Below are 16,258 nucleotides of genomic sequence, written 5' to 3' on the forward strand. Positions count from 1 at the left end.
GGGGTTCGGAGCAGGGCCTGAAGGGGAGCAGTTCAGAAGACTCAGGGCTGAGAGAGGGGCGAGCCAGAAGTGGAAGCCCAGGCATTTGGCCCATTCCAGCCCCCACCATGGCACCCAGGGGGCCACCTTCCCTAAATAGAATTTGTTTTTTGAAAAAGCTAAATGCCTGTTACTTTATTCTAAACCCGTTTTCTTCACCATTCCCCAAATCTTAACAGTAGAGTTGGCAGGGCAGCCTGCAGAGCGGAAACCACCCCATGGGAGTAGCCCACAGGCCCTTAGGGTGGGTCCCCTGGAAGCTATGCACAGGCTGGCTCAGGCTCATCTTCAAGCTTTGCCACCCTGGACTCCACAAAAGGAGGGCAGGCAGGGAACCTCTGAGGCACAGACAAACCCCAGTGTCTAAGATGTCTAAGGGAGGTGCTGGCATCAGCAGTCCCCACTGGACTAGGGAGGCTCTGGGTCAGAAAGGCCCTTGGCCACCCCCATCATGTTCACACCACACCCCTGCACCATGGGGGTGGGGTACACGGGGGAGGTGCTGGGGGAGGCCCTGTGCACAGCGCCAAGGAGCAACAGGATGGGAAGGCAGCCTCAACACCAGGACCACAGTCCTCGAGGGGCTGCATCTCAGCCTCTGGGTCCAGGGACAGAACTCAGACCCTAGACGAGGCGGCCATGAGGTAGCTGGAGCAGGGTGGGAACACGAGGCGGGTAGCCTCCAGTTCAGGGGCTGCTGTGGGCCTCAGGCAGCAGTCAGGCGGGCCAGGACAGCTGGCGAGAGACTCCAGGGCTGGGCTTGGGCAAGTACCGCTGCTGGCTACAGGCGACGTCCGTCTGGCAGGCTGGCAGGGCAGAGGGAGTTGGTGCTCTTCTAGCCGAGGGCCCTGAGGCCAGAGCCTTCCTAGCCCAGGGCTTGGGCCTGGCCTGAACCCAGGCTGTCGCTAGTGGGGCCAGGAGCACTTCTCCGGGACAGACTCCGGGGGTGTCAGGCACTTCCCTAACTTTTCACAGCCTGGGGGCGCCCAGTTCTAGGTAATGAAAGTTCAGAAAGAGGACATGCAGTTACTCCAAGCACTTTCAGACTAGGTACTATCCAGACTCATGCCCTGCCCAGGCCTGTGACCTGCCCCATCCCAACAGATGGATGCCACGGTGTGGAACCACCTGTCTCATCTCCACCTGGCCTGGAAGCAGCTCTGCGCCCGAGGCTGGCACAGGAGACACTGCCCTGCGGCGACCCGGAATTAACATGGCCTGCTTGTCACTGAAGGGGACAGTCTGCTAACTGCCCAGCACCATGGCCTCTGCAGGCCCCCAGGTGGTGGAGGGGGTGGGACAGACTCCTCTCTCCCCATAAGCTATGTAGGTGGTGGCCTTGGTGCCTCTGCAGGCTTGCCCAGCTGCACCTTCGTGCGCAGACTTGCTTTGTGTGGCCATGATTTCCTGGCAACAGGACATTCACATCCCTGAGAAGGAGCCTTCGTGGCTTTGCTGGGTCCCCCAACACAGGAAGTGTGCCCTCCCCAGAGTCACTCCACCCACTCTCGCCCCCCTCAGACCTTGAGTCTGAATTGGAGCATCAGTGCCTGTGAGAACCACGGCTCAAGTCTCCCCTGCCCTGAACACCATCAGGTGGCTCTCTGGATGCACAGCCACCTGGCAGAGCCAGGTTTAGGAAAGGGAGCAGTTCCCAACCTTTGAGGCAGGGCAGAGAAAGGGGTTGGGTGCACGCAAAAGCCTGTGCGCCTGGGGGTCAGGGAGGGTGTCTGTTGAGGCCCTAGGGAGACGGGCTGCAAGCTGCTCTTGTCCTGAGAGCGGAGGACACGATCCAGAGTCTACGCGCTGGTCCAGAGGAGCTCGGCGGAGCAAAGCACGGAGGCTGGGGAGTGCTTTGCACACTGGCGCGCACATATAGCTGCCCACATGTGTGTAAGCCGCTGAACCTCTTGTGGCTGAACCTCTTGCTGAACCTCTTGCTTCAGAGTCTGAGCCCAACCCCCACTGTTCACTCACTTGGGAGCCGTGGCAGTTCCTGCCACGCCCAGGAGGTGGCGGCAGCGCCTGTCAGGTTGGCCCCTCCCCATCTGCTGTACTGTCATTCTCTGAGCCACCTGGCCGCTACCTGGAGACTCAGCCCACAGGAGATGGTGTGCTGGGGTGGGGACAGCACCATGTCCAAGACGACAAGATGGGCTTGGAGGGGGCACCGGGGGCTCTTCCCCGGGTGGAGGTCTCTCAGCCACTGGGACCTGAGGGACCTCGGTGGTCCCGAGACGGGGCCCTTCTGCTCCATTGCTGAGTCCAGGGGCCAGAATGCCAGCCTGGTGTCCTTCTAAGGGACAGGGAGGCCCTGCTGGCCCCTGCCCCGAATCTTTCCCTGTGAGCCCTGGATGTGGACCACAGTGACCAGGACACCCCCAAGGACAGCTGCCCCCGGCACTCCTCACCCCCAGGGAATACATCCAATGTCCTTTAGTTCTTGTCCCCGCTCCTCCACCCAGCTCAAGGCAGCAGCTCGGGCTGCACATCCATCCTCACAACTCCAGCAGGGTTTGGTGGGGGTGGGTGAGGAGAGGGGCTCACAGGCTGGCCGTACCCCAAGCCATCCACCCAGCCGGTCCACACCCACATCCCACACAGGTTTGGCTCGTCTTGCTCCTGCAGAGAGGCCAAGAGACCCTCTGCCGCTCCTGTGAGGTTGGGGCCAGAGCGGCAGGAGGGAAGTGGGGCTCATGTCTGAGGCAGACAGCTCAGCACACACGCAGCCCTGGGCTGCCCCCACAGTCCACGTACAGACCACTCACCATGACTGCCCGGTTGCACACATTGAGCTGGGGCTGTCCGGGGACCAAGGCCTCCTGGTGCTGCTGGACGACTGGGGTGATCCTGCGAAGGGCGTCCAGGTACTCGATGCTGGCAACACTGCAGGCAAGCGGCACCAGGTCACGAGGTGGGGGAAGGGCAGAGCGAGCCTGGCAGCCCGCTCAGGTAGACCAGGGTGTGGGGAGACTGAGGGGACAGTCCTGCTCCAGGTGCCACCATATGGCAACCTGCCAGGAAGACAGGCTGGGGCTGTGGTCCCCCCTTGTCCTGCCTGCCCACCCTGAGGTGGGCACTCAGGAAACCATCCAGCAAATGAGGGTTCAGGCAGAGCCAGGGGCCCAGGACAGTGGCTGTGACTCTTCAACCTGCTCCTCAGCTGGAAGCCCTGGAGTGCTGCCCAGAACTGGGGGGCTCTTTCCTCTCTCGGGGTCCCTTTTAATCCTCTGGCCCAGGCTCCTTTTTCTTGGAGCAACTGGTCCTGGCGGATTTGACCGAGCCCACTTGGCTCCTGGGCCCTCGGCGTCCTGCTCTGTTGGCTGCACTCGTCCTACCAGCTAGTCTCCCCAGGATCCTGTGTGACGGCATCGGGGGAGACACCTGGGAGACCTCGTGCTCAGCCCTGCACACTTCCCAGACAGGTGGCAGCTCCAAGGGCTTCTTGCCCAGAGCTCTGTCCCCCAAATCACCCCATGCAAGTCATGTGGTCTCCCCACCGGGGGAGCCTGGTATCCACGCTGGGCCCTCTTCTTGGGCCAGTGACCCTGACAGTGATGGTGGGGTCTCCTGGGGGCACTGGCAGGTATGTTCCTTGGGACCTCGAATTTCAGGAGACACCATCTGGCCAGCTCACAGCTAGCTCACAGCCAGGGGCAGGGCTCGCTGCTGCCGCCGCTGCCGTCTAATAGGCACTTGTATTGGAAGTCACGTATCTCCCTCTCTCTCTCTCTCACACACACACACACACACACACACCTGCCATCCAGGGTGGGGTCAGACGATGTCTCTCCTTATTCCCCACCTGGAGACCTGGAGGCCCACACTACTCATCTGTGAGGCGGGCTAAAGGCCTTGGGGCTGCCGGGGGTGGGATCATGTGCCCCACCTCCACCATGGCCTGGCCGGAACAAACATCGGGAGCAACAAGCAGGTGCTGGGAGGTGACTCAGGGGAAAACCCAGGAGATGGAAAACTATGGGGTGCAAGACAGCAGGGCCAGTGACTCACTGGCCTTGACCTCTGGGTGGCCCCAGGGGGCAATCAGGCTGCTGGGGCCCTGTAGGCACAGGGCCTGTGGTCTGCTCTTGCCAGGTCTCAGCTCCACACTGACTCCCAGGCTGCCTCAGCCTGGTTGTAACCTCCAGCCTCAGTCTCCCCGACCTGTGCAAGCGTCCTGGGCCCCACAAGCCCCAGGCTCACCTGAGGGGGAACCTCTCTCCGGGGTCTCGGCCCAGGTGGAAGATGAGGGGCAGCTTCGTGTGCTCCTCCTGTGAGTGGGTGGTGACCCCTGAGACATTCTGCCCGGGACAGAAATCAATGCCCTGAAATGAAAGGTGGGGGGGTGCAAGTGAATGCTCGATCTATGGGGCTCCTTGAGGCGGAGCAGGTCACAGGACGGCAGCAGCCGGCGAGCCCAGCAGGAACCGCAGACGGAGCCTTCTCACACCCGGCCCAGAGCTGCACCACCTGCCCTGAGCACCGTCCCCTAGGGTTTCAGTACTTTTCTGTGGGGAGGGGTGAGTCTCTTTAAAATACTTTAGTCCACATTCTACCTTTTTTTTTTTTTTTACATTCTAACTTCTAGAACAAAGCTTCTCACGTCCACCCTGTGAGCCTTGTAGTGATGAGGTACATGGCGACCAGCATTCGTCCGAGACCCCTTGGCTGGCTAAGGAGGAAGGACTACGGACCTGAAGCCAGAGGAAATACAGGTGATCCCAACGCCCGCCTTTAACAGGAGTTGGAGCATCTGTTCCACCAGGCTTAGGGTCCAGCCCTGCTCCATGCCCTCCGGGTGGCCTCTGCCCTTGGGTTCAGCCTTTGATGCTCGTGTGAGATGGGGTTCCTGTGCCAGTGAGGCCCCCAGGCTAGAAGATGCCCCCCGGGGCTCCCTGACTTAGTTCAGGGAACTGCCTGCTGCTATCCTGGGTGAGTCAGGTGAGGCTAGGGCAACCCTCCGGAAGGACTGGGACCCCAGGGCCCCATAAACAGCTGGACAGAGGTCTCCAGCCACCATTGGACATCGTTTACAGGATCTGGAATGGAGCCCTGACTGGGCACGTTAATCCTGACCAGGGCTGGGGACACAGTGGTGCTCCCTGCTCCTTCTGACAGGCGATCCTCCCAATACCCATGTGTCTCTCCTGGCCAGCCAGTCAGCAAGTATTCTGCTGTTCAGTAAAGCAGGAGCCGAGGAGCCTGGGAAATTCCATTGTCTGCACCAAGCTATAGACCCCAAAGTCCGTCTAAGCTGCTGAGGGCGGCGAGAATGGACACCCAGGTGGTTCCCAAGTGGGTGACTCTCTGACCTTCTGGGAGCAGCCCAGCTGGAGAACAAAACGGATTTAATGGTGGGAGAAACAACTACGTTCAGCGTAAAAAAGATGAGCAGTTAATGGAGAAGAATCCAAGTCTAGATAGAAGACACAAATTATAATTTGGATGCAAATCAAATAAGCTATTTAATTAAGAGCCCACTAATTAGCACTGGATTTTTCTCTTACGACTGCTCACGGGAGGGAGGCCTTGCCCCAGGGGCATTGCAGCTGAGCGCCACCACCGCAGCCCAGCCAGGCAGAGAGGGGTGCGGAGAGGCCCGCCCAGCACAGCGCTGGCTTCTGGAGGGCAGGGTAGAAGGAGGGAGAGAGGGAGCAGAGTTGTGCCCTTGAGCTGACCTTGTGGGTTTAGTCCATAAATGCAGAAGGTCACGTGGACACACAGACCCTCCTTCCTGCCTCAACCCCTAGGCATCAGACACCCTACAAGGGGAGGTCAGGGACTTGGTGGGGACAGGCATGGCACAGCCCTTCTCCTCCCTCAGTCTGGCACCCAGTACCTGACCCAGGACACCCTCAGGTGGCTCCCAGGATACCAGGCCAGGGGCACGGAGCCCTCCCCAAGAGGCTCCATGGGGCTGAGACCTCTCACCTGTTTGAACTCCTCCCAGGAATTAGTCCAGGTCCAGAAGTGGGCCTTGTACTGGCCGAGCGTCACTGCCATCAGCGTGTTGCCGCGGTAATAGAATATCGGCCTGTTGGGGGACCGGCAGGGTCAGGAGAAATGGTCCCTGGGCTTCAGGGGAGGTCCCCCGGCAGGCCCATGATCCTTGGTTCTGGGGAGGCTGGCAGCAGAGTGAGGGGGTGGTGCCTGGGCTTGGCAGGTGGCCTGGCAGGGAGGGCCATGGTGGCCGGCACCTCCCCAACCCCTGACCCTGCAGTAACAAGCTCTCATGGCAGGTTTTAAGACAGAAAAAAGGGAGCAAGCTGTCTGCTCCCAGCTGTAAACCTGCTCCAGCTATGCTGTTCACACTTTAGAAACTGCACTTGTTCACAGCACCCAGGAGAACTGATTTTGTTTGAGCACAACAGTAGTTGGTCTTGAGCTGGAGAAAATGACTGGACAGCGCCCGGGAGGAGCTGGACATGAGCAGAGGGTGGTGAGGGACACCGTGGGGAGGAGCAAGGCCTCTTGGCCCCACCACGCATCTCACGCCCAAGTCCCCTGTATCTCACCTCCCTCTGGGCAAGGATATCTACCTATCTGTCAGGCGGCCCTGCAGCATGGCGGGCAGGAGGTCCAGGCCATCGATGGCCCTGTCCCTGGGCGGCTCCAGGCCTGCGAGGGACAGGCTGGTGGTGAAGAGGTCCATGATGCTGCCCAGCTGGTGGCTCACCTGCAATGCATGTGGTTCTGTGCTGCCCAGATGCGCACAGTGAGATGCACACATACACGCGTGCACACACACACACACACACATGCAGTTACATCCCACACGGAGAACAGAGGCAGTCCCTGACCGATGACACATACATGTGCCCTGGTGAGCACAGGGAGAAGCCCAGGAGGGGACAGAGCCTTCTTGCCCCAGGATGACCACAGGCCTGGCACAAGGCCCGCTCTGACTCACCTGGCCGGCAGGGATGTGTCCGGGCCACCAGGCTATCGCAGGCTCCCGCATCCCACCTTCAAATGTGGTCTGCTTCCCGCACAGAAAGGGCCCGTTGCTGCCACCTGGGGAGACAGCTGCCCATCAGCCCATGTGCCTGAGTGCCCAGGGTCACACATGCCCTGCCGGGCACTCGACCTTGTGACATGACTGTCCGCCTGGCTCCCTGCCCGGCCCTTCAGAGGTGCTGAGCACCAAGGCCACCTTGGAGACAAAGGACCAACCCTGGGGTTCAGGCCTCAAGTTCAAGGTCGGAATGACTGGAGATGGCTGTGACCTAGAGCTGTGGTTGTAAGGCTGTGCCCCTGTGGACAGCGACCATGGATGCACAGAGCATGTAGACTGTTGGTGAGACGTGAAATGTGAGACAGTTAGAACCCCAAGCGTGGCAGGTGCTGGACCCTCAAACACCAGTGTGCATAAGCAGTTCCTGTGCGCTGGGCTCTAGGGGAGCAGACCCCGTCTTTCTGATATGCCCCACTCTGAGCAGGCGATCCTTGAATCTCTGGGCAGAGGGCGGTCAGCCCGGCTCTGGCTAACAGTGCCCGTGACAGAGGGAGGGTTCCTGCCCCCTGGGGACCTGGGGGACAGGGAGATGAACGCAGTAGTGCAATGTTCAGCAGCGACCCCATGGCTCATCCCTTCCCTGCAGCCCAAAGCCCACCTTGCTGGTTGGCACAGGGCCAGCAAGGGTCACTGGCCAGTGGCCGACAAGAGCTGTTCCTCGTGTTTCTCCAGCTGCAGGTGCGTACACGGGTCGTCACCGTACTGTCCCCCCCCCTGCAGCTCCTTCTCGGCCAGTTGCTCTGGTCCTGTCGCTGAACATCCCCGGGCCCCTCTCTGCCCAGGACTCACAGCTGCAGGGTCTCCCAGGGCCTCCCCATGCAGGCGCAGCCCCGGAGGGTTTCCAGCTCCTTACAGAGCTGAATGACTCAGGCCCTCCTGGGGCCCCCAGCGTTTTTAGAGACACGTCACCACAGGGGTGTGAAACCCTTATGGGACCATGAAAAGCCAGGTATAACAACCTCCCTCCACGATGTGGAAAAGCCTCAGATCTGAGCGGCCTGGAGTTCAGGGTTCTGAGCAGGCCTGCAGTGGGCCAGGAACTGAGGGGCCCCAAGTGGACCCCATCTGCTGGGGCACCTGCCTTGTCTGGGCGCAGAAATGAGGGCGGCACCATTGTCAGACGTGAAGAAAACAAAGGTGTTCTCTGCGATGCTCAGGTCCCGGAGGAGACGCAGGATCCTCCCGACGCTATCGTCCAGCTCACGGATGGCGTCCCCATACCTGCGGGAAGAATGGGGCAATCAGTGGGGGCCAGCGGCGTCAGGACCCAAGGGCGGTCAGAGCCTAACCTCAGGGATGGAGAGGAAGGGGCACGTGGGTCAGTCTCAGGTGGAATCAGGGTAGCGCCAAGCCCTCCGTCCACCCCCTGGAAGAGGCACAGATGCTTCATCACCCACAGCTGATGGTCACTTGTGACAGTGACTCTGCCCTGCAGATGATCAGACATGGCTGACCACCCCCCTCGCCACTCCCGCCCCAGGGGTCCAGGTCTCTGGGGCAAAGGGCTCACCGCCCTCGTTGGCTGGTGCCCAGGAAAGGCTTGGAGGCGTAAACGGGCGCATGTGTAGCATCGACAGCCCAGTAGAGAAAGAAGGGGCGGTGGGCTGCCTGCTGCCTCTGAATGAACTCCAGTGCCTCCTAAGGAGAAGGGATGACGGTCATCCCCACCGGAGACCACCCCACTCCCTGGCCCGGGGCCCACCCAGCACCATCATCCCTGCCCGAGACCACCCTACTCCCTGGCCCAGAGCCCACCCAGCCCCAATATCCCCACCCAAGACCATCCCACTCCCCAGCCCGGAGCCCACCCAGCCCTGTCGTCCTGCCCAAGACCACCCCCTCCCAGGCCCAGAGCCTGTGTGGCACTGGCAGCCGTCACCTGCAGATAGATCTGGGTGAGGTTGGCTTCTCCGGTCTTCAGGTTAATTGGAAATTCTTCATAAAATCTGAAAACAGTACAGACCCAAACAAAGATCAGCCTTCACTGCAGGGAAGCCCCCTCCCTTATCTCCTGGATAAGTCTCCCTTCCTCTCCTGGAGGAAGTCAGAGCCTGGAAGGTCCCAGGTCCTGGGGACCAGGTCGGGGTGGGGCTGAGGCTGCGCCCCTGCCCGGCGGACAGGCAGGACTGGGAGAGGAAGGGGTGGGTCCCCGGGGCTGTGGAGGGCACAGGGCCTTTCTCTGGGGTGCAGGGGAGTGGTGCTGGGTGAGCTACCCAGCTCTGTGGTGCACTGACGTGTAATAAGCTCCAGCAAAATACAAACAATAAAAAGGAACAAAGAAAGGGAAGTGAACCCAAACCCCGCCCCGCAGCCGCCCGATGGTCAGAACAGGTGGTCCTGCAGCTGATGGCCCCTGGACAGTGGATTAGAATGAGGCTGATCATTTGGAACACAGCCCCCTGGCCGCTTCAGGGGTCGGGCCTGAACCCTAGAAGCCGAGTAAAGCGTCTGGGGCTCTCAGCACATTTCCTGAGACTGTTAGAAGCCCCCTGAGGTGGGGCGCTTATCAGCCATGGCTTACAGGACAAGTCTGGGCGTGTGCAGGAGCTGGTGGAGTGGAGCTCAGGACTCAATACCTGCCGACCATCTCCTGATCCCGGTACACCGGAATGTTGGGCCTCGCCTTGTTGTCGTAAGGTCCAAAGTGACAGTTGGGGGATCCAAACCACTCATCGAATCCGTGCTTCAGGGGGTGGAACTGAGGTCGGTGGCCCAGGTGCCTGGAGACAGGAACCCAGGGCACTTCAGGGAGCTCCGCAGAGCAACCACCCTCGCCTTTGGAGAAAGGCTCAGGAGACGAGGTCCTGCCAGCCCAGGGTGCCCTGAGTCTGGCACCCGGAGGCCACAGCCCTTCCCTCCTTGGCCACCCAGGAACAGCAGAGGGGAGCACACCCTGGGGCTGCCTGGACCAGGTCTGGTGATTGTGCTCAATGCCTGGGCAGGAGCCAGTGGAGACAACAAGAGAACATGGCGAGATGCCTGCAGGGCGACAGCCCAGCTGTTTCCTGAGGCTGTGCTCGGACCCACCCCCTGGTCCCACCCAGGGGCCCCTTCCCACGTCGGGTCCTTCTGCCAGAGACTCTTGAGAAGGTATGGCTTAGGAAAGCAGCGTCCAGGCAAGGTGCCCCCACCCTGGGAAGTGGACAGGTCTTCTAGAGTCACGTCTGCAGGGTCGCAAGCACAGGCTGACCCCAGGTGACCATGAGCTCGCCGCGCTGCTTGGTCACTCGGCCAGGATGGATGTGGCCAGGGCACCAGGGCAGGACAGGGCCAGAGCTGAGCTGGCCAGCAGCGGAGTCTGGGTGCCTATAAGCAAACCTCTCGGTCCCCCAATGTGGGTCCTGACCCACTCTGCCTCTCAGGGATGGCTGCCGGCCTCTGCAGCCCTTGTGTGGAGCAGGGTAGGGGACACCGCACCGGCTCTGCCCTGAGCTCTCTTTAGAGGTGCTTCCTCTCTGGGCCGCAGCTACACAGCAGGGCTGGGCCTGAGTCCTTCAGCCCAAACGGCCTTCACGGAACAGAAACACCCATGAAGGTCCAGCTCGTGTGAAGCTGTTGATTCAAAGAGCTGGTCCCAGAGTAGCTGTGGGGTCAGCACTGTCTGCAGGTCTCAGAGCCCATCCTAATCCTGGCCAGGGCCATCCTGACCCCAGCCCGTCCACCTCCCTGAGTCCACGCCGGCTGCTTCTCTAGGCCCTGCCATGCCCTTTCCTGCCCCAGAGTCCGCCTGCCTCCAGAGCTCATGGGGACAGGTTCCCCCTCCAGCTGGGGCAGCCCGGAGTCACTGACCATGAACAGAAGACTGCTGGACCAGGGTGGAGCTGCCAGGCTGGGCAGGGAGCACCAGTCATCACAGGCACTCCCTCTCTGTGGGTACAGCCCTGGCGCAGCCCAGCCACTGTCTCCCTGGGCCTTCCCGTCTCTGCCGGAGCCATGCAGGCTTCTACAACCCTCGTGCCCTCTTCGGCTTCGCGCTGCAGCCACCACCCTCTCCCAGCTCGTCAACTCAGCAGGACGGCTTCCGCCTGGTCTCAGGAGTGAGGAAGTGCTCCTGAAGCCTCCAGACTCCCCGACTCGCTGAGTCTCCTCTCCTGGCTTCTGCAGATCCCCCTGCCGCCACAACAAGCAGGTGGAGCAGGGGCCCCCAAGAGGTACAGATGAGGTGCTTGAGAAGGTGCGTGCCAGGGGGCTGAAGGGGAGAGGGTCTGAAGCACAGCAGCAGCAAAGGAGACAGTCAGGTCTGGAAAAGCAAGGGAGGCTTCCTGTAGGTAGACAGGCCTGGTCTCTGAGGGGTCCAACGGTCAGGAGAGGGAAGAGAGGACATCCGACCTCTGCATCAACCTCCAGGGCCATGCATGGGGGTGTCCCCGGGGAGCAGGACAGGAGACACCTCACAGCCCTCTAATCATCACCCCGATGACCCAACCACATGACCTTCCACCCCTGCCTGCTTCCTGGTTTCACCATGAGACAGAGCCTCCTGACGTGTCCTCCGTGATGGCATGTGTTTGCAATAATGGGGCTGCTTTGGTGGTGCTGTGCAGCCAACACCCCAGCCTTGTCACAGAGCTGGCTGGCGGGGTGTGGGACTCACCACTTGCCCACGATCTTGCTGGCGTAGCCAGCTCCCTTCAGCAGTGCCGGCAGCAGGAGCTCCGAGTCCGGGATGCCCCCCACTATTTCCTGTGGAGTGTAGGCTGCAGAGCAACACAGCCCGTGAGCTGCGCGCAAGGGAGGCCACGCACCGTGAGGATCGAGGGGCATAGCCCTGGTGGGGGTGGCACCGCCCGGGCACTTTTTGGGTCTTCCAGCTATACCTCACTGTCAGCACTGTTACCGGGGTAGGACGGGCAAATGTGCCCCCCGAGGGGGGTCTGGACCTCAGGAGAGGGCCCACCCCGGGGTCTCTGGAACACACCCTCCTCCAAGGACCATGGGAAACCCCACCAGGTCAGGGAGCCCGCCCTGGAGCCTACCGTTCCTGGCGTGCCCATTGGTAGTATAGAAGCCGCTGCGGATGGGCAGACGTCCGGTGAGCAGAGCTGCCCTGGCTACACAGAAGGGACACAACAGAAACACGTGTCACATGTCCAGCCTGAGGCTGGCCCTGCAGTACCTGAGTCCCGGAAGCCCCTAGAGAGCCGGGTGGGCGCACAGCCTCCCGCCTCATGCTCTCCAGCTCCTGGGACAGCCTGTGGGTCATGGCCAGCCCCACCAGGATTACTTCTCATCCTGAGATCAGAGATTCTCCTCACCTGTAGGGCCCCCACACTTCTGGCTGACAACCACTTCCCCAGCCCAGTGCCTCCCCTGAACGAGCCGCTGAACTCAGCTCCGTGAATGAACAGCTGCTGCCAAGGTCCCCACAGGCTCCAAGCCCTTGGTGACCTCTGACAGCTCTGGTGGCCCCATGTCCGCCAGGGGGTGGATCCTGGGAGCTCCCCAGCATCAGGGTTCGATGGACACCTGAGTCGAGGCTGCCCCTCCACACCCCCGCCCCATCCCATGCCTGCCCCCTGTATCCCACCTCCCGGTCTGCAGGTCCCCCCACCCTGCCTCACTTCACTGCTGTCTCCCTGTTCCATGTGTGCCCCCTGCCCCCACGCCCCAGTGGCCTGAGCCGGCCCTGACTTACATGGGGAGCACAGGGGGTTGGCCGTGTAGAAGTTCGGGAAGAGCATCCCCTCCACGGCCATCCGGTCCAAATTCGGGGTCTCTCTGGAAGGCTCTCCATACACCCCCAGGTCGCCCCACCCCATCTGCAGGAAGGAGCATGTGGAGGTCGGGTGAGAACACAGCCGGAGCCGCTCCTGGTACCCCAAGTACGGCCAGGACACAGTCTGCCGCTTCCCCGGTGCAGATGCCATCCCACGTGCTCACAGGGCACCAGCATCAAGACTCCTCTGTCCTCCACACAGACACAGAGACCGTCCTACTCCATGGAGCAAACTCAGATTTGAAAACAGCGGTGAGGGCCCACAAAGCCAACCCAGTGAGGCCCCGAGACCCGCAGTCCCTCCTGAGCTTGCCACCTGGAGAACCGAGCCGGCCGGCACCCAGACACGGGGCAGATGTCCACAGCAGCAGGACTCCCAACAGCCCTAGGAAAACACCCGAGTCCATCACTCATCAACAGTGGACAGAATGTGGGCTGTCCACCTAGTACCGGGGTGAACAGAGGCCCCCCGCAAGCTTCTTTCCATTCAGAACCTGTGAACGTAACTGTATCTGGAACACAAACGTATCAGCCTGCCTGCACCTGTGCAGAAAGCAACCGGACCCCGGCCCTGTGGTTCCCCTCCTGCCCTCCACCTTGCTTTCCTTAGTGGGACGTTCAGGGCTTCTGGGCAGTACAGGTGTCACACGTGGCTATGAGGAATGATCACGTGCGCGCGCACGTATGTGTCCACGTCGACACATTTGGGAGGAAGCCCTGGAGATTCAGGACACTGTGGGGACCCAGAGCTGGTGTTTGTACAGCTCGGCCTCACACCTCCCAGGAGTCATGGGGGCCTCCTTAGTCCTGTTTTACGAGTAAAGAACAGAGACACACACAGCGCTAGGGTCCAGGTGGGCAAGAGGGAGCTCTGTGCCCCGGCCCACAAGCCACAGAGAACGGAGGTGAGCCAGAACCACTGAAAAAAGCTACTCAGCATCTTCTAAGAACTTCCATGAGCTGATACCTACTGGGCCTGCACTGGGTCTGAGGACCTGCGGGGGGGCACCCCCAGGCCTGATGACCGTAGGGGTGAGGCCGGGTGAGGACACAGCACTGTTGGGGGCCTGAAGCCTGTCTGGTCTGGAGAGCTGTGTTCCCCACTAATGCTCAAGTTGCTTTGAGTCTGTTTTCTAACATTCACTGACCAGGACAGAGGTCTCCCCAACTTCTCTGGGCTTCAGCTGCCAGAGTCACAGGAGGAGATGACACAGGAGAGGTGGGGGCACCAGGGTCTTTTGGCCTACTGTTCCTGGTTCCTGGGGCCCACCCTGGGCACCCAGGTGGACAGTCCCCCGGTCAGCCCCCTTGAGTAAGATGTGCCCAGCATTGGTCCCCCTCCACCACTCAAAGAATGCAAGAGAGACCAGGAAGCCACCCGCTAGGCCTGTCACCCAGCAGCCCCAGTAACAAGCAAAGAGAAACACTTGGTGTGGGCACAGGTTTTGTTTTGTTGCTTTAGCTGAGCAGGGCCTTAGTTGCTGTACATGGGACCTTCCATCTTTGTTGCAGAATTCGAACTCTTAAAAAAAAAAAAACTATTTATTTGGCTGTGCCAGGTCTTAGTTGCCGCACCCAGGATCTTCAGTCTTCACTGTGGCATGTGAACTCTTAGTTGCGGCAAGTGGGATCTAGTTCTCTGACCAGAGATTGAGCCCCAGGCCTCCTGCATTCGTAGTGCAGAATCTTAGCCACTGGACCACCAGGGAAGTTTCCAGGTTTTTTTTTAGCTCCATAAATCCAGGAAACGACCATCTCAACAAGCCTGCAGCGTCAGTCTTTCCTAATGAACCGTCACCTTGGGGAGAGGAGAGGCAGAAGTGGGAGAGGCTAAGGGCTCAGCTTGATTCAGCCTCGATGATTTAAGTACTTAAACAGCCTTCCTGCCTGGGAACCTCAGCTCTGAGAAGGCTGACCCTGACACAGCAAGCATTTCCAAGACCCACGTATTGGTTATGAAGCAAAGTTTCCTAACCAGCCATCAGACGGGCTCCCAAAGAGAGGAGCTTTGGGGCCCCTTTGGGAGCCAAGGTGTCTGAACAGCTGTGACTGAACTGAAACACATTCTATCTCACCTCTGAGAGGAGCCACTACATATTGGTGGCTCTGCGATCTTTTCTAGCTTATCTGAATGTTGTTAGCTTTTTGTAATAAAGAATTAGGGATTCCCTGGTAGCTCAGCTGGTAAAGGATCCGCCTGCAATGCAGGAGATCCTGGTTTGATTCCTGGGTTGGGAAGATCCACAGAAGGGATAAGCTACCCATTCCAAAGAATTACTTTGATAATAAAAAATGTTGCATGAAATATATTTTACGTTTTTGTCTTATAGTAGATGTTTGAAATCTGAGAGTTTTACACACACAGAACCTTGCAATTCTGACAAGCCAGGAGCGTAGAGCAGCAATGTGAGGCTCGTGGCCTCAGTCCAAAGACTACTGGGAGTCTTTGCTGGCCTTTTGGGGGAACTTTGAGATATTTTTACTCGCAACTCTTCTGACACTAAATGTGTGTGGGAACCTCCATTTCACTCATCCAAAATACATTCCTGGCTTTCTTGGGAAGGAGAATGAGGACCAAGTCATAAAGAAGCTGGGAACAGCTCGGTTTATCCCCAGACTTGGCTCACCAGAGTGACCAGGGTGACCTGGGGCCACACACATGCTCAACGGGGGACATTCCTCTGGTTCAGTTCTTTACCACCCCACAAAGACCAGACCTTTGGCCAGAAATCCCAACAGAGGCAGAGCAGCCAGATCAAGGAACTCTGGTCCAGTAGGGCAAAGACAGCAGAAGGGACTTTCAGAACAGGCAGGCCGGAGTCTCAGTCAGCTCTGCACTCTTTTTCTGCTACCAACGCCCGGAGAATTGGAGGGCAACAGGTGAGCAGAGGTCCTGGAGATCTGGTCCTCACGTGGCCAGCACCACAGTTGGTCTGGGCTGCCGCTCAGACCTTCCTGCGCGGTGTGGGGCAGGGATGGGGCAGTGGAGGCACAGGGCAGAAAGGTCTTCTGGTCCGGCCCGCAAACGCCCACCTCACTTCAGCTTCACTCAAGAGCCACGCTGCGGACGGCAGAACCAGGCATGACCCCCACACCGCTGGCCGCCCTTCCCCTGCCCCCGACCCCGCGCCGAGCGCAGCAGCCCTCCCCGGAGCCCGGCTCGCGCGGACACTCACGTCGTCCATGAGCAAGAGCAGGATGTTGGGGGGCTGAAGGGCGCGCGCGACCCCCAGCTCCGCGGCGCTTAGCACCAGAAGCAGCCACCACCTGGTCGCCACAGCAACCGCCGCCATGGCAACCAGGCCAAGTGCCACGGACCCCGGAAGCTGCAGGAACCTGACCGGCGAAGCAAGCTGTCCTTCCGGCCTGGCGATGGGGCGAGGCCATAATGTCTGAGTGACAGGAGGGGCGGGGTCAAGGCTCTTACACTAGAGTTGGGGGTGGGGGGTAGGGCGGGGTCAGGCCCACTGAATACCAGAAGAGGCGGG

General features: G+C 60.1%; 1 protein-coding gene across 5 annotated transcripts; it reads right to left on the reverse strand.

Moving 5' to 3' along the window:
* Positions 1-159: 159 nt before the first annotated feature.
* On the reverse strand, positions 160-16,161 carry GALNS (galactosamine (N-acetyl)-6-sulfatase). 5 transcript variants are annotated; one of them, XM_019979779.2, is made up of 14 exons: positions 15,947-16,161; positions 12,690-12,813; positions 12,031-12,105; positions 11,649-11,751; positions 9,631-9,774; positions 8,934-9,000; positions 8,565-8,692; positions 8,136-8,275; positions 6,950-7,053; positions 6,579-6,715; positions 5,971-6,073; positions 4,243-4,364; positions 2,808-2,925; positions 160-1,031 (listed from the first exon to the last, which is right to left on the reverse strand). In XM_019979779.2, the coding sequence occupies exons 1-14, from the start codon at positions 16,061-16,063 to the stop codon at positions 945-947; spliced, it is 1,569 nt and encodes a 522-aa protein (XP_019835338.1). In that variant the 5' UTR covers positions 16,064-16,161; the 3' UTR covers positions 160-944. The 5 variants fall into 5 exon arrangements, with proteins under 5 accessions (XP_019835338.1, XP_070626548.1, XP_070626549.1 ...); XM_070770447.1 differs by lacking the exon at positions 11,649-11,751; XM_070770448.1 differs by lacking the exons at positions 9,631-9,774; positions 11,649-11,751.
* Between the last annotated feature and the right edge of the window lie 97 nt (positions 16,162-16,258).

This window comes from Bos indicus, chromosome 18, assembly GCF_029378745.1.
Source record: "Bos indicus isolate NIAB-ARS_2022 breed Sahiwal x Tharparkar chromosome 18, NIAB-ARS_B.indTharparkar_mat_pri_1.0, whole genome shotgun sequence".
Taxonomy (NCBI): Eukaryota; Metazoa; Chordata; class Mammalia; order Artiodactyla; family Bovidae; genus Bos; species Bos indicus.

Coding starts and splice junctions, on each gene's coding strand:
- GALNS (XM_019979779.2), bottom strand. CDS start 16,063: ATGGCGGCGGTTGCTGTGGCGACCAGGTGGTGGCTGCTTCTGGTGCTA. Junction 12,814..15,946: donor TGCTCTTGCTCATGGACGAC/GTGAGTGTCCGC, acceptor TCCTTCCTGCAG/ATGGGGTGGGGCGACCTGGG. Junction 1,032..2,807: donor TGTGCAACCGGGCAGTCATG/GTGAGTGGTCTG, acceptor TTCATTACCTAG/AACTGGGCGCCCCCAGGCTG.